General features: G+C 49.6%; 1 protein-coding gene across 1 annotated transcript in view; it reads right to left on the reverse strand.

Moving 5' to 3' along the window:
* Positions 1 to 302: 302 nt before the first annotated feature.
* The window catches only part of VWA5B1 (von Willebrand factor A domain containing 5B1), a 36,315-nt gene continuing 15,197 nt past the window's right edge, over positions 303 to 21,420 (reverse strand). Inside the window, exons 8-21 of the mRNA XM_074377820.1 lie at positions 20,814 to 20,924; positions 18,802 to 19,004; positions 18,250 to 18,364; positions 16,609 to 16,794; positions 14,515 to 14,698; positions 13,498 to 13,688; positions 11,089 to 11,290; positions 10,302 to 10,616; positions 8,553 to 8,690; positions 5,985 to 6,098; positions 3,837 to 3,911; positions 3,134 to 3,203; positions 2,393 to 2,510; positions 303 to 868 (exon numbers count right to left, since the gene is read on the reverse strand). Of these exons, the coding sequence (XP_074233921.1) occupies positions 374 to 868; positions 2,393 to 2,510; positions 3,134 to 3,203; positions 3,837 to 3,911; positions 5,985 to 6,098; positions 8,553 to 8,690; positions 10,302 to 10,616; positions 11,089 to 11,290; positions 13,498 to 13,688; positions 14,515 to 14,698; positions 16,609 to 16,794; positions 18,250 to 18,364; positions 18,802 to 19,004; positions 20,814 to 20,924 (2,517 nt within the window). The 3' untranslated portion in view covers positions 303 to 373. The remainder of the gene's footprint in view (positions 869 to 2,392; positions 2,511 to 3,133; positions 3,204 to 3,836; positions 3,912 to 5,984; positions 6,099 to 8,552; positions 8,691 to 10,301; positions 10,617 to 11,088; positions 11,291 to 13,497; positions 13,689 to 14,514; positions 14,699 to 16,608; positions 16,795 to 18,249; positions 18,365 to 18,801; positions 19,005 to 20,813; positions 20,925 to 21,420) is intronic.

Here is a 21,420-nt window from a genome sequence, read left to right on the forward strand (position 1 = left end):
ACTGTCCATGTGATCTTGTTCCAGGGAGAACTCAGGCTTAAATTGCACCTCTCTCCTGATTCCCCAGTGGCAGTAAACCCCACGGCTGCCCAGATGTCTGAGCAGAAAGGAAACTGAACCTTCTAGAGGCTGAGTGCAACCTTACCCATGTACTTTACAGGTGGGGAAACTGAGACCCAGAGGGAGGCAGGGGCTGGCCTAAAATTGCACAGTTCGGTGATAGCAAAAAGTCGGCATTGAACTCAGGCCTCCTGATTGCCAATCTAGGGCTCTTTCTAACAACCGATATATTGGCTACAGTTTCAAGACCCCTCACAGACCCGCAGGGCCCCCTCCTCTTTCCCGCTGCCCCAGCCCCTCTCACCACCCTCCACTACACATAATTCGGGTTATAGCAGAGCATGTTGAACTCCAAGTTCTCGTCCCAGTGCCGCAGGAGCACGAACAGCTGGCGGGCGGCAGCCTTGAGCATGCCCCGCGTGCGGCCCTCGGGCACCTCCTGCTGCTCCAGCCACGAGTTGGCCTTGGCGGCCACCAGCTCCCATTCAACGAAGTAGGAGGCTGAGCTGTGCTCCAGCCACGCCAGCGCCACCACCGTGGCCCACAGCTTCCCCGTGTGCTCGATCACAGCCCTGGGCTCCCAGCCTGGCTTGCCCTCGGCCAGAGGCTCCAGGGAGATGCTGTCACAGGACAGGTGCCGAGGTGAGGGGCTGGTGCCCATCTGGGGGCTTGGGGGCTGGCGGGTGGTGAGGGACACTCGGTGGCAGGTGAAGGGTGAGGTCCACTTGAGCTTCTCCATGGGGATGTGGATGGCCTTGCAGAAGGCTTGGTTGAGCAGGAAGGCTCCAGAGGCCAGCTGTAGAGACACCTGTGTGTGGGGGAGCTCCTCAGTGGGCCTCAAACTTTTTAGCCTGTGGAGCCCCAGGCCACGCCCAAGGTAGGGTGCACACAGCCCACCCGTTCATCTCCCTCAGCTTCCCCTGCCAACCTGGGGGATTTGCGGGCGACCCAGCCCAGCTGAGCACCGCCATGCTTTATCCCACTAGGACTTCCAGCTGATGAGTTTCCAAGCCCAGCTCAACACCTTCACTCCAAACCTGTCTCTTAGCCTGGGCAAGTGGGCCCAGCTCAGCCACTGGGACCGTCTACCGCCACCCATAGTTTCTGGGCAGCTTACCTCCCTCTTCCTCCCTCTGCACCAGTTTCCAAGTCCCAACTTTCTAAACAGTTCTGCAGTCTACCATCTGCCACCACATGTGGTCCCTGCTCTACTTTTCTCCCCCTCCTCCCCCCACCCCCGCCCCATCCCCACTCCATCTTTTCTGCATCCTGGATGGTCTTTGTAAGTCATAGGCCATGATACTTTTTGGAGGCCATAAGTTCAGTGGTTTCAGTTTTCTCCCAGCATAAATCCAAGCTATGATTTCCAAGGCACTGATTTATCTTTGACTTTCCCCTCTCAAGCCCATTCTCAAGCTCCCAAGCTTTCTCCTCTGTAGGCTGTCGGCCGTTAACTCTTTATTCTTCAGTTCTTGACTTAGCCATCATATTCCTTAAGAAGTCATGCTTCATTCCTCCTTGACCTCAAGTCTGAAGTAAGTGTCTCCCCCCTTTTCCATGCTTCCCTCTCCCAAACCCGACCTCTCCTGTCACAGAGCCCAGCAATCAGAATTTCCTGGTTCCTTGTCGGTGTCCCCACTAGACAGTGTGGTGAGTTTATATGTTCACCTAGTTCAAGGTTGTTTCCCAGGGTCTAGCGCTGGGCCTGGCTCATCAAATACATGTTGAGTGAATACGTGCATCCTACTTGGTCACCTGGGATATTTGAAAATTCAAAGTGACACTGTGCACTTGGGTATGCAGGGACTGGAGCTGGGCAGAGAAGCTCAAAGCGTGTCCCTCCTTCTAGCACCTTCTAAGCCCCAACCCTGCTGGGCTCCAGATATGGCAGAGCCAGGCTCGCTTGGTCCTCAGTTCAGACTCACTCACTCCCGACCTGGGCTTCTGACCCTGCCCTGCAGGCTGGGGTGTCTGCAGAGCCACTTGCTAAACATGGTGCATGTCCCAAGGATGTTCATTTTACTCGCTTGTGAGTCATTTCAAGGCTTATCTTTATGTATTGAAAAACAGACAGACATAGGTGGTGGAGTAGAATGCAAAATTCCCATGAATTTTTAAAGCGAAGATGGCAGATTGCAGAGAATTTTTGTGGCGCTGGCGCAGGTTTCTAGCAACATTCCTAGACCCTGGGTGGGGGACTCGGGCAAACTCCCTCTGCCTTGCTGGCTATGTGGGTGAGAAGGTCTAGGTCCTCTGCCCTTTGTGGATAGGGTATGGCGGGCAGCCCCTGTGCTGAGTGTCGGGGCTAGGGTCTGAGGTCTGGGGCACTCACCAGTGGGATGTAGTCGAAGCTCTGGCTCCCCGGGACTGACTCCGGAACCTTGGTCAGTGGCTTGCCCAGGAAGCCCCTGGCCGCACGTGTCAGCAGCCTGGACTTGTTGAGGTTCAGCCTGTGTGGATGGAGCCAGGGAAGAGTGGGCACAGCTGCCCTGGTAGAGTCCCTGGTCACCCCCTCTCCCCCTCCCCCCAGCCCACTCAACAGCCTCAGAAATTCAGGGCCAGAAAGCATCTGACAGATGGCTTCCTTCCACCTCCTCATTTGACAGCTGGGGAAACTGAGGTCCAGGGGAGTGCACTTCCCCCATATCACTCAGTGAGTTAGCAGCAGCCTGGGTGAGGAGCACGGTAGAGTTCTTTTTAGGACCCTCTTTTTTGGGGGGACAGGTGGGTAGTTAATTTTACTTACTTATTTTTAGAGGAGGTGTGAACCCAGGAATATGCTCTTTTGAGAGCATATTCTTATTCAGCCCAGTGGTCAGAGAGTCTGATGCTCGCCCCCCAGGGGTACTTGTATTTGCAAACAAACCGTGGGCCTAGGGGAGAGGAAGCACATAGGAGAGGGGTTGGCAGTGGGATCCTTGAAGGCAGTGATAGCTCTGGGCCAGGGGCACTTCTTGGCACCCTTCAGATTGTTCATGACAGGCTGGGCCTGCCTTTGGCCTTCTAAGCCAGGAACAGTGCTGGGAAAACCGGGGGCGGTATAGAGCAGAACCCCAGTGGAAATCTCACATACCTGGATCCAAAGAGAGTCTCTGAGGCCTTCAAGGAAGAAAAGGTATTGGTGGCCAGACTGCGCAGGGGACCTGGAGAGCCACAGAATGACAGTTAGGGCCTGACAGATGGCCCTGTCTAACTGCTTACTGCCCAGAGAGGGAAAAACAGAGGCCCAGAGAGGGGCAGGAGCTTGCCTACATCCTTCGGGATCTGACTTAGTGATCAGGCTGCATGGATGTTTGGGACCCAGTTGGTATGGGGAAGGGTGAAAATATGTGGGTCTGAGCGTAAAGAACCAGGTCTCCGAGTTCGCTTGGCTGGCAGCCCCTGGCATCTCCTGGAGGGTTACCTGTGGGGATAGTGACAGCTTTACATCCTCCCTCATCCCCAAGTAGGGACAGTGAGTTTCCTCAGTGGGCACATTGCTGGAGGACCCTAGGCAGAGTGAGGTGGTAGAGTGGGGATAGGAACTGGGAATTGACAGGCCTGATTTCAGGCCTAGCTCTGTCACCCACTTGTTGTGTGACCTTGGGCAAGTCACTTCATCTCTCTGAGTCCCAGTTTCCTCATCTTTAAAGTGAGGATACTCTGATTTATGTTGCATGGGGCTGTTTTGAGGAATAAATGAACCACTGAGGACTTTGTTGGGTTAAGACCCTCCCTTGGCCCAATAATCAATCACTATTTCAATGAAAGAGAGAACTGGCAGGCTGCGCCCTCACCTTCAGAAGGCGTGTACTTCTCGTGGCCTGGAGATGCGGTCTCGCTGAAGGGCGCCGTGGAGCTTTCCTCCACATCTACAGCAGAGGAAGCCAGTGAGGCCTGAGCTCCCCTCTCCCTCCCCGTCTCTCCTTCATTCTCCCAAAGAGAGGGCTGGTCCAGATTCACTGTACCTGGGGATGTGCTGGCAGAGCAAGTTCAGGGGCCCCACCTGTGCTTGGAGGGGACTTCATCCCCCAGAGATACCACTGCTGCTCCACCACAAGAGGTGAACATGCCTGGGTGCAAATCCCAACTCTCCCAAAGACTAGCTGTGTGACCCTGGGAAAATTACTTTCTTTATATGTTTCAATTGCAAGGATGTTGTAAGGATTAAATGAGATAATACACAGACAGTGTTTAGTGCCTGGCCCACAGTAAGTGCTCAATAAAGTCCTGAGCTATAGACACAGCAGGGAAGCAGGGACAGGTCAGGGGCCTGAGGGTGAGGGTTGGGGCTTAGGGGAGAGATGGGTCCATGCCAGCTCTCCAGAAGACACCACAACATGGCACTGACCTGTCAGAGGGCTCTGAGCCTCAGTCTCCCCATCTGTAAACCTGGCGTAATAACTGCATATTGTTTGTTCAAAATGTGGAATCGGGTTATTATTCACACAATTATTATTTCCAGGGCTAGAGAGGGATGGGCAATTGTTCTAAAGGAATGATCCAAATTACGGAACAAGCTCCATGTACAGATGTGTTCCACAGAGACTCTGTCTTCCCTCTGAGCCCCTTAGTAGCTCTGTGTGGGCAAGAAGCTCTGTTTTACTGCTGGGTGCTTGGGGACAGCACAGGAGTGAACTTGTGACTGAAAGACTGGGGACCAGCAGGCAAAGAGCATGGTGGTTAATGCACCTCCTGGGCTCTGGAGCCAGACATGGCTAGTTCAAGTCTTGGCTCTACTGTGCATCAGCGGTGTGATCTTGAGTAAGTCACTTAACTTCCTGGAGCCTGTTTCCTCATCTCTTAATGCGAAGAAGAAACAAAACTCTCAGTGAGTGTTAGCCATTGTCATGCTTGGGGAGGGAAAGGGCTTGGGATAGACTCAGAGTTTAGAAGTCATACACATTGGCTGTGAATCAGAGGACAATTGGAAAGAAAGGATTTGTGATTTTGATGGAAGCCATCAGCCATCAAGGGCTGAGCTACAGAGAAAGGAAAGGGTAGACCAGAAGTCTTCTCTAGACTGGGGGCCCCAGCTTGGCTCAGGGGTAGAGAAGTTTCCCCTTGGTTTTGGAGGCTCTGAGGGACCAAGGGGTTGGTAGAATCTTTTAATTTGGAGGAGATCCTCCTCTGGATCTCTACCCCTTCACACACTGTTCCTTTTTTTAACTCCTCAATGTCTGTGAGCACTTTCTAATCCTTCATATAAAACGTTGTTAAGATCTGGATGTTGGGGTTGGTGGTGAGGTGGGACCTCTGATGTCTTTCCCATGCACGGAAGAAGGCAAGAGACCCTCACTGTACACGTGAGGGCACATAGGTGTTAGGACTAATGCAGCATTTAGGCTGTCTTTAGTGGGACGAAAAGATGTGCAGACACCCCCGGACACAGAGGGCTAAAACTATCCTGTGAATTAGTGCAAAGTCACCAAATGTCAGATCACAGATCTTCAAGGACCCAAGCTGCAGGCACAATGAAATCAGGTGAAGGTAAAAAGAAAACTTTTGGGAATCCTGGGAGAAGCAGATGGTGGGACCCAAGCAGATGAACTGCCTCTTCGTGCTTTGCTTTGCCCCTTGTTTGTTAGGTTTCCTGGCATTTGGTGCCTGGGGGACTCAGAGGTTGGAGGCAGGCAACAGCCCCTGAGGTTGGTGGACTTTGAAACGGGAAGCGTGGGCATGTGCGCAGGGAGGCCACGCTACTCGCTGGCTCCCAGCCACTCTCCCAGCAAAGCTGTGCTAATGGTGGCATGACTGGGCCAGGCTGAGCCCCCATCTCAGGCCTTGGAGGGTCCAGGAGGCCTGGCCTTGCTCTGGCCCTGTAAGGCCCCGAGTGCAGACTCAGAGAGAGGCCTCTGGGATCTCGGACACGAGGTTGTGGTGACCCAGGGGCCCAGGCTTCAGAACATACCAGAGGTGGCTCTTACTTAGATTCTGAAATTTGCCATCTCCTGCTGCCGAGTCTTCCCTGAGCGTTGTCTGGGACCGTCTGAAACCGGCAGAAGTGCCCCTCCACTGCCGGGTCAGGACCCGAGAGCTGGCCATCTGCAATGCAGCACCTTCAGGAGGACAAGGAGAAGGGGACAGGTGGGGACAACTGTGCCCATCTTTTGCCTCTTCCCCAGGGCTGGCAGGGACGCTTCTGGTTTCAGTCTGTCCATTATCCAAAGGCGGGAAGACATTGTGGAGGGTAAGACCATGAGTTGTGAAGCCGGAATAATCCGGGTTTGAACCACAGCCCCATCTCTTACTAGCTGGATGGGGTGCTGACCATTCTGAGCCTCAGTTTCCTTATCTGGGAAATGGGGGTAATAATACTTACCTTGCCAGGTAAATACTATTGCTGAGATAATGTTCAGAAACCAGCAATGCTTGCTAGTTAGTTAAAAAGCTGTTTTTTTTCAGGAACACTCCTTCTCCTTTCTCTCCCAGTTTGCTGTCTCAGAAACTGAGGTCCCAGCCCCACTTCCCACAGGCAGGCCCCTCAAGTCCTAGGGTATCACCAACAGTGGATGGATGGAAGGAAGATGAAGTTATAGCACCTTAAAGTGTATTTTGGGAAACCCCACTGTTGGAGAACACTAGTTTGTAAATTGTCCCTTAAAAAACGAAGAATTCTTTTGGAAAATAAGTTTTGAAGAAGCTGCATCCTGTAGTCCATTCTCTGAGCCCCCTGATGAATAGTAACCCCCTAAAGGCTCTGAGCAGTTCTGCAGCAAAGAAAGCTTTGGAGATTTATCTAATCCAGTGGTTGGGAATATTTTTTCCTAATCTGGTATTTCCTGTTTTTGTGCTGAATGGCCATTAACAGGACACAGAACTAGGGTTCTAGTTTCCTGGAACACACTTTGGCTTGTGCTAATCCAGATCTTAGGGGGTGGTGGGATTTGGGTTAAGATATGGGCCTGGTCCCTAAAACTCCCAGACTGTAGCTATGGAAGCAAAGAAAATGGTCAGAGATGGGTGGGCAGGAGAGACATTGGGGATTACCATTTGGGATGACAATGCCCACTGGCAAGAGAGTCTGGGCCACTGGCCAGAACTCGAAACCAGAGGAATTGAGGCAGAGAGGGAGGGTCGTTGAATATTTTTGTACCACGGATTAAAAAAAGGGGGCAGGCAAGAGGGATAAGGAAAGGCACATTTTGTTTCCAAACACAATTCTTACAGGAAGTCTGCTTTAAAAAGAAAAAAAAAAAACTGATGCAAAGGACAGAAAATGTAATTCAGGAAAGAGAAAGTACAGATGGTTCATAAACATATGAAAATGTTTCAACAAAGAAGCTACAGAAATTCTCCAAAGAGAGAGTCTTTCCTCCCCTATCAGATGGGTAGGTTTAGAAAGATAACCAATTTTCCATGTGGATGAGAGTGGCCATCAGGATAAATAACTTTTGGGGGCAGGACCAGTTTGAGAACATACACAGTAATAGTTTAAAACCAGGAAACCCTTTGATATGCAATCTGAGTTCTAAATGTCGTTTAACCCTGAGGAGATAACCAGACAGGTGCACAAAGATGTTCTTTGCAGCAGAATTTACAGTAATCAAAAGGGGGGATAAACAGAGGGTCTAACAGTTGGGCGCTGGTTAAATAGGTTCTGATAAACCTTTAAGAGGCAGCGAAGAGGAGTGGGAGAGAGCAGAGACTCTGGAACCAGGCCGCTGGGATTCAAAGCCTGGCTCTGCCCCTCTCGGCTATATGACCATGGACTAGTTACTTAACCCCCTCTGCCTCTGCTTCCCCACCTGTAAAATGGGGGTAATAGTATCTTCTTTCCAGAGCTGTTTTGAGGGTTAAATGATTTAATATATATAAAGGGCTTTGGAATACCATCTAATTGGCTGTTTGATGATAATTGCTCCCTGCAGTGGGATACCTGTTGCTATTAAAAAGAAAAGATGGAAAGATATTTTCCATACCCATAGTTTGTAAGATATAGCACACATTGGTATGATCCAGGTCATGCAAAATGATCTGCCTTTTAGATTCTAAGTGATGTCATATGATCTCTGTCAAACAACAAGGTCCCTGTATAGCACAGGGAACTATATTCAATAGCTTGTAATGACCTATAATGAAAAAGAATATGAAAATAGTGTTCGATTTAAAAATTTTGTCTTTTGATTTCTCTACATACAGATATCCCTAGAGAGAAGTCTTGCAAGGAATGGTCACACCAAGGAGGTAATTAGCACTCTTTCTGGATGACTGTCAGTTCCAGTCACTTTTATTTATGTCTTTCTATATTTTAGAATTTTCTAGAGTGAGCAGACACCAACTGGAAAAATATTCATTTAGTGGGCAAAAGGGAACAGGATGGTTTTGCAGCCCTCTGCAGAGCCCCTCACCCTCTGGTGGCCAAACCATCTTCTGGGGGCCTTTCAGCTTCTAGGACCTTCCCTGCACCCCTCCCTGCAGGCCTATGCTCCTTTGTATCCCAGTCTCCCTCCTCCGGCCCACTTGGGGGCTGCTTGGCCCTCAGAGGCGCCCTGGCCGTACACCTGCCTTACCGGAGTTGGGGTAGCTCACCACGGTGGGCAGGTAACGGCTCTTGCTTATATCCACAGGCACAAAGGCTGTGTACTTGCTGATAACATTGCAGGCCTTGCTGGTGTGCACGGCGTTCACCTGGTAGCGGCGGCTGGACCCTGCAGAGGGAGAAGCCGGGGTCACTGTGTGGACTTGGAAAGCCCTCCCTAACATGGAAGCTCTGGAAGCTAAAGGGAGGGCTAGATCAGTGGTCCCATCTTTGAAATTAAATAAGCCCTTAAAAGGAAGGGGTTACCAACTTGCCATTAAGGACATTAAAAAAAAAAACAAACCCTCAAGATTATTCAAACCTTCACCATCATTTCATAAAATAAGGACATTTTAATATGAAAGAGGTAAGATAGCTAAGAATAAAAAAAACAGTAACTTTCTTTAAATAACTTCAGTGTTATTTAAAAAAAAGCCCAAATCTCTATGTTTTCTGTATTCTCTATTTTCATTTTGCAGCTGTCTGATGAGAATCTTGCTGGAGGATTTCACAGGTCCCCTGGCTGCATGGGGACCATTGGTCTGGCCCATTGGGACAATCTTGCAGAAAAGATAGAAAGCCAGAGATGGACAGTGGTGAGCACAAGGTCACACAGCAAGTTAGGAATGGACCTGAGATCAGGAGTGCGGAAGATCTGACTCTAAAGCCCAGGCTGGCTCCACCGAACAGGTGAGCAGTGTCTGGCTTGCTGCCGCCAAGGGCTGCATGAGGTGCCAAGGACATGAAGGATGGACAAACATCTTACAAACTGTAAGGTGAAGTGCTCATGGGAAGAAAAAAAATAACGTATATAAAATACAAAAAATGTGAAGTATAAACAATAAAATGCTATAATATAAATAAAGCATAAACTATAGCAGATAATAGACATATTCTGTTTGTATCTCTATCTGTTCTCCAAGTGTGCTCCATCTAGTTCCCAGGAATCACTTAGGAAAGTGTGCCCCAATTTCTGAGCTAAATTAGCCTCCCTACCACCCCTGTTATACAATTTCTTGGATCCTTGTGTTTTTTCTTAATAGCACTTAGGACAAATGCACTCAATTAATTGTGTGTATAGTTATTTGACTAATGTCAGCTGGCTTCCTTGCTAGTTCATGTCAAGCACTCACAAGTAAGGACAGGGATGGTGGTGGCCCCTGCACTGGTGAGCCGAGAGTCTGGCCCCCAGCTAATCTGCACTCAGTAAATGGTGTTGATGGGTGACTGAGAGGACAGATTAGATCTAGGGGGTTTTGTGGGAAGGCAGATGTGGTCCCAGAGGAGCAAGGCAGGTGGAATAGGGCGGTCCTCAAAGTTCTGTCCCTGAAGCCCTACAGCCCTGGAAAGGGAGGAGTGAGGGACCTGGAGCAGAGGGGAAGGAGTGAGGAGTGAGGAAGACAGATCACAGGGTGGGTGGAGCAGCCCAGGGCTGGGAGGAGTGGGGCTCCTGGAGGTAGGGGGATGGGGACAGATCAAGCAGGGGGTGGAGCCCTGGGCTCTGTGTGTGTGTGTGTGTGTGTGTGTGTGTGTGTGTGTTGGGGGGCAGTTGGGGGTCAAGAGAAGCACGGGAGGCAGAGATGGGGGACGGCAGGTGGAGCATTGGGCGGTGGCAGGGCTGTAGGGAGAAACAGGGTTGAAGCCCGGGGAGGTGGAGCCACGAGGTCCTTGGGGGCGGAGAAGGGGTGGGGCTTGGGGGCGGGGCTGTGAGAAGGGGGCGGGCCCATGGCTCGGCGCTCACCTTGCTCGATCTCGTCCTCTCGCTCCGCCAGCTGCTCAAAGTCGCGGATGATGGCGCGGGCCGCCAGGTGGTGGAAGGTCTCGCTCCACAGGTCGGCCTCGCGCGCGCCGCCCCTCTCGGGCCCCGGAGGCCTCAGCTCGAAGCTCACCTCCCACTGCAAACGCTGACTGTCGCGCAGGCCCTTGACCACGGCCTTGCCCAGCACAGGGCCTGGGGTGGCAGGCCTGCTGGGACTGGCCCGCTCCTCGGACTCAGCCAGGGGCTCCCAGTCCGAGGACGTCTCCGTCTCGAAGGCGGAGGGATGATGGGACGGCTCTATGGGTGGAGGGACGAGAGACTGTGATCTGAGCTTCAGGACAGAGGGCCCAACCCCAGGGGACATCATCCTTCCCCAGGACACAGACACCGCGAAGCAAGTACAGTCCCCCACCCCCAGGGAACACATGACTCTTTCCTTCGGAGAGCAGGCGTGGCATGGGCTTGTCCCCAGGAGTGAGGCAGACCCACCTCCCAGGAAGCTGGTATCTGAGGGGGCCAGATAGGGTGGGGTGGGGACACTCTGCAGGGAGGACATCTGGGAGCCTCACAGGCAGCCCAAGGGCCACGTTGATTGAGAAGGAAGGGTTGGTGAGGTCCTCTGGGAGCCATGGGCCGTAGCAGACCGCCCCCACCCCTGAGCTGCTCCCCAGGGACAGGCGTCTGCCCTCCAGCCTGTCATCTGAAGCTGGGTTACTGCCTAGGATTCCTTCCTGTCCCCAGTCAGGTTTTGGAGCCTGTGGCCACTTACCCAGGTCCCCAGGGCTGCGGCTATCTGAGGCAGGCTTCAAGCTGGACCCAAGATCCAGCTCTTTCATTGGGCTCCAGGCCTGGGTCTCCTGGCCTGAGGGCAGGAAGGGCTGGCAGCCTTGGGGCAGCAGAGAGGGCCTGCGGGCCCCTGAACCCCGGAGTCTGAGGCCCTGACCCAGGTCCTGGCCATTGTTCAGCAAGGGCTAAGAATGCAAGAGAAAGGGGAGGAGGCTGAGCTCCTGGTGGCTGGGCCCTGCCCTCCACCCCAAGGCATTGCTCTTCCCTGGGTACCCCAGCTCCCCTGAGCTCCTGGGGGGACTGCCCCCTTAGTACCCAAGGACACATAACCTACTATTCACTACCGATGAGAAACATCAACACAAATAATCCCAAACCATGGATAAAGTCCAAACCACAGAAAACCATGGAAAATCATGGAGAATCACATACCAGGGGTAATATTCTAAATCCACTTTTTTTTTTTTTTGCCAAAAGTTAAAAACTTTTTTTGTGTTTGGTTATAATTATCAACCTTGTGCATTCACACAAGTGTGTTGGGGAGCATCATACTGGGGAAGAAGCCAGGCAGGGATTGGGGAGAGATGAGCAGAGCTGGGTTAGAAGCAAGCAGGAGAGAAGAGATCATAATAGGATCTTTTTCATCTCAAGTATTTACTGGGAAGAGGACTATACCTCCCCATTAGATGGGGGCTCCTTGGGGCAGGGGCTGGGGCCCTCCTTCCTGTTTCCTCTGGGCTTGCAGTCCTAGGAATGGTACAGGGGTGTGGGAGACAAAAGGGACTGGTCTCTCTTAGGTTGGTCTCAGTGGGAACTGGTACCCAGCCAAGGCTGCCCTACCCCATTAGAGACTGGGTTCCCTTCACCCCTGCCCCACCATCACCACCACATTGAGAAACAGAAGCTGCTACAGTTTTCATAGCAACAGATTAGTCTAATACTGAGCCCCCTTCACCCAACCACAGGCTGCAGGGAGTGTGTACATGTGTGTGCATATGCATGCGTGTTCATTCATATAAGTGTGTCAGGGAGCATCAGATTGGGGAAGAAGGCAAGCAGGGGTTGGAGAGATGAGCAAAGTTGGGTCAGAAGCAAGCAGGAGAGAAGAGAAGCCCAACTGCCTAGAGCTCGCACCAAGTAGAGCTGCATTTAAAGGACACTGACTGTGTGCCAGGTGCTGCACTAGGCACTTCATCTCTTAGCTGATGCCCGCAAGAGCCCTCTAACTGCCGTTATCTCCCAGTAAACATCTGCTGATGGCTGTTAGCTCAATCATCTGATAAGCTATTCTCCCCAGTTTCATAGATGAAGAAATTGGGGCTCAGAGAGGTTAAGCAACATGCTAGGGGAGCAGAGTCTGCCTGGCTCCAGGGTCAGTGTCTTCTAACCACATCGAGTGGTCCCATGTTAAGCACAGAGAAGAGTCTTCAGGGACAAGGTGGGGGTTATCTCCACCCTTGGGGATCATAGAGGACTTATGTGTATGTGAAGGTGGGGAGGGATGTGGTTTATAGGTCAGAGTGGGAGGGTGGAAGGCTGCTTTTATGCAATCATAGACACACAGTGACAAAGCTACATAAAGCCCATTCTTAAGAAAATGGGATAAGGCATACAGTTCATAGCAAACACCAATTTGATTTAGGACACTATTTCTTAACCTGGTGATTTTGCCTCCTTCCCCCGGGAACATTTGGTAGTGTCTACAGACATTTTTGATTGTCCTGACTGGGGATGGTAGTGTTACTGGCATCCGGTGGATAGAGGCCAGGGAAGCTGCCCAACATTCCACAACACACAGGGAAGCCCCCACAACAAAGAATTACCATGTCAATAGTGTAGGGTCTGAAAAACTCTGGTAAAGCTGGTCATTGGATGACTGGTCCTACTGTGGCTCTAACTTTGAGATGATCTTTGCCCTGGGTGAATGTACACCCCTTGGGAGTTGAAGAAGTTGCAGAAGGTGATGCAGTGGGGAAAGCAAGGGTTTTGCAGGCAGAAGTTCCTGGGTTGCAAACCCCTGATTGACTGTGTGACCCTGGTTAAGTCACTTTACCTCTCTGATCCTCAATTTCCACATCTGTACAGAGTGGGGGTGGCCAGCCCCCACATTCCCTCCTTTCCAAGAGGTGCTATAAAATCAAATGAGATGGAGGTGCTTCTTGCCAACTGGGAAGTTTTATGAGCTGAGAATGGGTGATGTCATTGACCAAAGGGTATCACTATTAGGAAGGTATCACTGGAGGTCAGGCAGATGAAGGTCCAGAAAAAGAAGGAAGAAGTGACTCACTTCAGTGTAAGTTGTGGTCAAGCTCCATCCTTGTGGTTGAAACAGGAGACATAGCCCTCCCCCACCCATGGCCTCCCTCAACTCCAACATGCCCTGCTTGGGTACCTGCAAATCAGTCTGCCACCATGGACCATCCAGGCTGGTCTGGTTGGTGAGGTCTTGCAGCTTGGCTTTCCGCAGTGGGTATCTCCTGGCAGCCATTGTGGGGTCGCTGGCAATGGGGGCCCTTGGGGAGGGCTTGTGGTTGGTGATCTGGTTGGTGCTATATGCTCGCCGTCGCTGGGAGAGGTATAGACCTGGGCAGAAGGGGTGACGGGGAGCCATCAGGGAGGAAGAATACTGGGGAAATAAAAAGGGGCTTGAATATCCCTTTCTTTGGAAACTTCTTGAGTTTTTCACTGCTTGCCTGCTGAAATATGTGCAGGTGCCTCACCTCACCTGGAATTCAAAGCCTTGCCTCATCCAGCACTAATTTGTCTACCCAGCTACTCTCCTTTCTGCTTCCTTTTCAAGGTACTATGTACTCCAAACATACCAGTTGTGTATGTGTCTTCTGGGTGTCACACCTCCACATCTTTACTCAGGCAGTTCCTGTTGCCTGGACTCTCCTCTCCATTTCTGCTTCTAAGAACTAGTGCCCTCGTTATGTTTGGTTAATATCCTCTGCCAGATGTGCCTTTTCCTGGGATCCCCACAGTTTGTTAAACTTTCCTGTGGCCGCTGTCACTCTGCTTTCTATCAGAGTTAGGGCCGATTGTGTCTTTCTCACTAGATGGAGAGCTTCTGAAGGACAGGTGCCATGTTGGAGTCATCCTTGCTTCCTGCACTGCACATACATACCCTCTGAAACTAATATCATAAACAGGCTTTGGAGGAAGACAGGACTAGACTCTTTCTCTGTACTGTACCTCTTTCAAGTTCCATGAGTTTAGCCAAGTTGATGAAATTCTCTGAGTCTCAGTTTCCTCATCTGTAAATTTGGTATAATAGTACCCGCCGCCACAGCTGCTAACAATTCAATGAAATTGTATAAAGTGCCTAGCACATAGTAAATGTTCAGTAAATGTAGCAATCATAACCTCCCTGGAGAAGGGAGTGAAGCACAAAGAGCAGCAGACTAACCAGGATTGGTGGCAGAGTCTCCGCTGGATGGCTGGGCATCTTTGGCCTGCCTCAGATTGAAGGGTGCCCCCACGCTCTTGGCACAGTCTCCACTATCTGGGCTGTGGCCCTCATCCTGTGAGTGGTAGAAGACAGAGCTGCCGGACTCCTGAGAGTGCAGCATGCTGTATCGTCTTCTCTTGTCCTGGAGGGAAGGATGTAAAAGAGGGCTTGGAGTGAGGCTTGATGTCAGGAAGGACATCCAAAGGGCCGGGAGGGGTGTGTGTGGGGGGGATGGTGGAGGTCCCACCCTTAAAGAACCAGAATAATAGGAGAGTTTTTTGCTTGTTTGGGCCGTTTAGGCAGACTTCTGTTTAAGGGATGGTGAATGGAAGTGGGTTTTTTTGTATTACTTATGTTGTTTATATTTTTAATTACATTCTTTACTAAATTAAAAAATGAAATTCTAAATGCTACTGGTGCTTCCAAATAGGTAGCCAAGATTAACAACATGAATCGCCTGTTCCTTTTATTCCATTCTCCATAATATAAACATATTAAAAAAAAAGGGCTTTTTGGGGTCATTTTGTTTTACAAAAACTGGACCATATTACTTACATTTATCAGTAGCTTGAATTTCATGCTTAAAACATTTTGGAAATCTTGCATATCAACTATTCTTTTAAACATTTAGCTGTACGATATTCTATGACCCTTAAGTGTTGTTTAGCATTCACTTTGTGGCCATTTGTTTTTTTGCCACCATAAAAGAATGCTAAATAAATCCTTGGACGTAAATCTATTACATCACTTTTATTTCTATGTGTTTGATTCTTAGAAGGCTTTTCTGGGTTGATAAGTTATGTATGTCTAATTTCATTAGTTATTTCTAGATTGCCCTCCAGGAGGGGAAGTCATGTTTACACCCTTTACCCAGCAGCTCTGCTAGTAGCAGGAGAAAGCACTGCCAGTCTCGTGGGCAAGGAAAGGAGAATGGATTTGATAGTCCTTGCTAGTAGTAGCTAGTTGATGATCTGCTATCTCCCAGACCTCCAAGAAGAGCCTAGACTGTGCAGAGACTTGACCAGCATTTTGTTTAGCATTTTCTCCCTGCAGTTGAACACTCTACTCTCCAAAACACATTGACTATTACTGACCGTGGTTCTTACTAGATTCCATAGCATTCTAAAATCTGGAAATTTCAAATAAAATTCTAACTTCTCTTGAAAGACTGGAAACACATTTATCACAGGGCCCGCATTCCTGCCTGGCCACAATTTGTTAGAGCTGAGTAGGGGCTGACCATTTTAGACAAGGTGTGTGCTATCCAGTTTGCTATATTCCTCACCACTCCTCATTTCCTCTCTACGAACTCAAGGATAACGGCTGTCCCTCATGACATTGGCTATCTCCTTTCATTTTTACAAGTCCATTTCATTCATTTCATCCCTGTCCAATCCCTCTAGGCATTGAGTTTGTAGCTCCTGCTTAAAAACAAAACCAGATGACAGATCCTTTAAGGGGAAGTGGAGAGACTCACTAAAGAGGGAAGACAGGTGAGGAAATAGCTTCTCAGGTAATCTTCTACATTTTAGCATGAATTCCACCTCCTTCCGAGAAGTTCTTCACTTTTATGCCACTTTTGCCACCACATACAAGAGAATTATCCTCATAAATAAATAAGGCACAAATTCATCTAAGGAGATATGAGCTGACTAGAATATATGGAGAAAGAAAGCTGAGTGCAGTTGTTCTGAACTGAATTGTTCATCAAAATCACTTTGAGGAGAATAGGTAAAATGCAGGTTCCTAAGCCTTATCCTCAGAGATTTTTTTGTTCAGTAGACCTGGACTGGAGCTAGGGTTCTGCATTTCAAACATGTTCCCCAAGTTCTTCTGCTCCAGGGGATCTTGAGAACCACATATTGAGATGGTAGCATTTACCCAGATGGTGTTACCATGACCAAATGTTCATGGCCTGACAGCTATACCGCACAACAGTAAACTCAGATCCAATTAGTTCCCAGCTGCCATGAATATTCTTTCCAGCTAAGAATGGATTTGCGGGCAGGGTTCTGGACCCCCACTGATCCTCGGAATTTCTAAAATACTTACAGTTCTGGGATTGGAGACATATAAGGAGGCATCACATACAATGCCATACCCCACTAGCCGTTCTCCGGGGAAGAGAGAGCTGGTGCTGACAGGTGAGATCAGGACCTCGGTGGTCTCAGGGAAGACCCACTCCACAGTCACATCACTCAGGACTGGGGCCATGGCCTTCTTCAGGGATTTGACCATCTGTTGGGTAGGGTCAGAACGCAGGTTGAGGAGATATGCGAGCAGGGATATGTACAGATGAGGAGCATGAAGACCACGTGGGTATGAGCATGAGGCGATGTGAACATGCAATAAATGACAGTGGACCCTGGGGTGGCTTGCTCAGCGGTGAACATGCCTCTGAGCTTCTTAGACTCCTAAAATGTCAGAGTTGGAGCAGATCTTTGCTGTCACCTTCTCTAAGCTTAGCAATTTATAAATGAGAAAATCCAAGGCTCAAAGTAGAGCTGTGATTAGCCCGGGGCACACAGAAAGCCTGTGTCAAAACATGAACTAAGCAGTGTTCTTGAGCAAGTCAACTTGCCTTCCTGGGCCACAGTCTTCCCTTCTGTTAAAGCGGGCTCATAATTCTCAACTCTCAATACAGTTGGGAGGATTATCTGGGATCCTGAATTTGAAGTCTCTGCCTCATGATAGGTGTTCAGTAAATGACAGCTGGTTTAGCATCTAGACAGTGGTTTAGCATCGCCTAGGATGATTTCCTCAAATGTACTACAAAGCTGGAGAAAAATGATTTGGGGATTGTGGCAGCCATAGAGGGGTCCTCTCAAATCTCCCTTTGAAAAAGACTGTGCTTTTTTGCTGCAAGGAATGCAATTAGGTGACAGTCTCCACATGCAATGCCTCAGCTTTCAAACCAAAACCACACCTCTCCCTGGAAGTCCCCAGAGAACAAGTAAGTGTAACAGGGATACCAGGCAGTGCTTGATCTTTCCACCCAACATAGACTACCTAATGGGCAATCCTTGCTCCAGAGATCCCTGTTGAGTTGGTTGAGTCCTTGCCAGACCTGCATTGCAGTCTGAGGCTCTCCCTGCCCAATCCTGCTTCCGTCCTTTCCTTTTATAAGTGGTGCATCTGCACATGGATTGAAGAGTTTTTCCCTTCCTGTTTCTTCCTTTTTTCCCTTTCATAGAGTTTATCCCTCAATAAACCTCTTGCAGTCTTAACCTCATCTCTGTCTCTTGTTCCTGGAGGATCTAGGCTGACACAGGGACTTCCTAAAGGCTGGATTATTTGTGCCAGTGATGCAGGAAATGGAAGGAAGACTACAATTACCTTGATTTCTGGGCCTTTTAGATTCTTCTGAGCCATCATTTGTCCTTATCAGGGACATGGCCAGAAAGGACCCCAAACATAACTCACGTCCATAGAGGCAGTGACTCCTTCAGGATCTCCAGTTCTGCCCAGCCAGTGGATGGAACGTATGATCCAGTGGCTGGAGACCAGGGGATCTGGTGTCCTGTACTAGCTCCAAGAACTGCCTCTGTGGCCTCTACCTCTGATCCTCACTGGCTTGCAGTGTGGCTTCGTGGAGCTAAGACTTGGGGTGAAATCCCTTCTCCACCATTGACTATGACCAGTCTGGGCCTCTGAGTTTCCAGCACCAGGAGAGACCAAGGCCCTTCCGCCTACCTTGGGTTGCAGCCGCTCCCCCTCCACCAGGAACTCAGCACTGCCCTTGGACACGGTTGCCAGCCCTTTCACCAGTCTGTGGCAGACGTTGGGTCCGATTCCAAAGCTATAGCACCTGGGGGAAGGGGAGGGGACAGGCTGCTGCTTCCCATCCTCTCTGCCATTTTTGTCCCCTGATGGGAAAAGGGACAGATCACGATCCAGCAGAGCCGTCTCAGAGGGTGAGGGAGACGGAAGAGGGCCATCTGTGAGTGCTCACATTCACAGACAGCTCATAAACTCCCATCCCAGCGCCAAGTCAGAGCGGCAGGAAGGACTTCCTCTGCCTGGGCTGCTCTTTGGGACATGTATGCAGAGGTGTGGGCATCTTATCCCCTCTGAACTCTTGAGTGGAAAAAGGCCAACTCTGAGGTCAGCCAGACCACTGTGGAAGCAAAGCACAGTAGAAATTGTGGGTTCTCTCCTCTGCTTCTGGCATTTTCCACATTGCCCCAGTTCTTGCACACCCCCATCCCAGAATAACCAAGCCCCAGACCTTCAGTGTGTGCCCACCTGGTGGAGAAGGCATGGTTTCGCACCAGCTCCAGCACCTTCCCTGTATTGTTGACGGCCCCATCAGTGATCAGGAAGAGCAGCCTAGGGTGGCCTTGGAGCACTGGCTGCCGAATGATCCACTTGAGTGGGGAGAGGATGTTGGTGCCACCCATGTCAGCTTGCATTCTCTGGATGTTTTCACAGGCCATGGCCAAGGTCTCCTGCAGAGAAGGGCCATGGGCAGGGAGGTTGTCCCCAGGGTCATTATATGGTGCAGAGAACAAAAGCCCCCTGGAGGATGAGTCCTTTGTTTCTCCAGATCTTAATTCAACTTCAATGGAGTTGACTCATGTTCCCAATCTCTGCCCCATGCACAAGAAGAATAGGTGGCCATTTTTTCGGCTTGATTCTGTCCAATAGCACCACCTACCAGTGCCCTAAATGCCACCATTCATGGTGTATTAACTTCCTGTTGTCCTTTCTTTGTTCCTTTTTAAGAATAGAAACAGCCCTGGAAAAGGTAGCACATCAAACCCTAACTACTCAACACAAATGAGATTTCCTTTTCAGATGAGGGAGGTAGGAGGTGTGGTAGAAAGAACTCTAGACTAGAAATCGTGAGACTTGAGTCCTGGCCTGACTGTGGCACTAAATTCCTACAATGCTTTGGGGAAAACATTTCCTCAATCTGAGCTTCAGATTTCCTCCCTCCTGGGCCAACACCGTGGACCCAACTGGCCAAGGATTATTGGCACTGGATGGATGTCACTGTAGCAAGGACAGATTCTCACTGGACACCAAATGTTCTCCTGCTCTTGGCTCAGGAAGATGCTCTTCAAACATCTAGACTTGGAGTAATGGCATATGTCAAAAGTCTTAAAATGCATATGTACTTTTGAACCAGCAAGACTAGGAATTTATCTCAAGGGAATCGTTAAGGATGAATGCAAAGTCTTTGCTGCAAAGATGACTAAATAGAAAAAAATGGGGACAACTTAAATACCCAATTCTAGGGGTTTAGTTAAATAAGTCACAATCTATCTGTGTAGTGAAATACTAGGCAGCTATTAAAATTATGCTGCAGATTAATACTTACTGGCATGGACATATGCTCATGATAGGCTGTTGTGTTAGAAAAATAGGTTACAGAAAGTGTGGAAGGGCTAATCCTATCTTTACTGAAAATGTGTGTAAATGCATAGAACAAGGAGGGATTTATACTAAGCTCTTAACTGTGGTTTTTCTATTTTTTTTCCTGACTGATGTAATCACGGGAGATTTTCAAATTTTTCATCTTGATTATCTGGATTTAACAATTGTGGGACAATCAATATATATTATTTCTGTATTAAAAATCCATAAAGAAGTTATTTTAATTGAAAAGTGCCCCCTCTGTCCTTCTTTCCTCCCTCCCTCCTCCCCTCCCTATCTCTCTCCCTCCCTCCTTCCTTCCTTCCCTCTCTCCCTCCCTACTTCCTTCCTCCCTCCCTCCCTCCCTTCCTCTATTCCTATTCCTAGACCAGGATAAGATGCTCCAATTTTGAACATGCTGCTGGGGCCACTGTCCTCTTTTTCCAAACTGTACCTTAAGCCATGTGAGCACCACTCTTAACCCACTTACTCACCTACGCACTCCTCTACCCCTTAATTCATTGCTCTGCTCCTTACCATTCACTCCTTTCACTCGTCCTTACATGAGTCTATTGTTCTCATGAGACAGAGGCTTCAGTGAGTGGGAGATCTAAGGCATATCCTCTCCCTACCCTTTCCCTGTACCTCTTGCTGTACACACAATTTGCCTGCTACCCCCTGCCCAATGTTCTTTATTTCAAGGAGGAGAAAGGTCAGAAGACTGCCTACATGGAGGTCGCCTCCCTTTGGTTCTCTGCTCCCAGCATCATTTAGGTTCTATATGGGTGGACAGGTTCTATACGGGCAGACCTCAGGGCTCCCTCCTCTTTCCTTTTCCTTTCTTCCGTCTACTCCTCACCACCCAACACCTCTTGGTCCCAGCCATGTCCCCTCCTTACCTCACTGTAGGTCTGACTGGAAGGGAAGAGGGTCTTAAACGTGGATCCAAACCCAATGACATTGAAGAGGCAGGCTGGCATGAGGCTCTTAAGAGCCACCAGCATGGCATCCTGACAAGCAAGAAAGGCATTTTCAGGATTCAGGAAGGAGCCATCATCTTGCCTGCCACACAGCAGTGGTCTCCTACCAGCACAGAAGCAGCCTCCAAGTGGACCTTTCACCCCTTGTCTGCACCCAACATTGCTTTCTCCCCCAGATCAAGAAATTTGCTGATGTCGACCAGAGCCTGGACAAAAGCCATCATCATAAAACTCCTCATCTGTGTAGCAAGACTGATTTCTCAAGGCTATTCTATTATGGCTTGCCAGTTCCATTCTCTGGCAACCCATCTTCAGAGCCTGAGAGTTAAGGAGAGCAGGGCCTGCCTGCTCCCTTCTGCCAAAGCAAACTTGATGTCTAAGCGGGGCATGTGACTTGCTCCAGGTCACACTGCTGATGGAGCAGGTTTCTAGCTCTCATCCAGGGCCTTGTGCATCAGAATCACCCTCACTAACATTAACTAGGCTCACATCTCTTAGGAATAGTCTCTTTGGCTCATATGTGTTG

Source organism: Camelus bactrianus, chromosome 13 (assembly GCF_048773025.1).
Source record: "Camelus bactrianus isolate YW-2024 breed Bactrian camel chromosome 13, ASM4877302v1, whole genome shotgun sequence".
NCBI lineage: Eukaryota > Metazoa > Chordata > Mammalia > Artiodactyla > Camelidae > Camelus > Camelus bactrianus.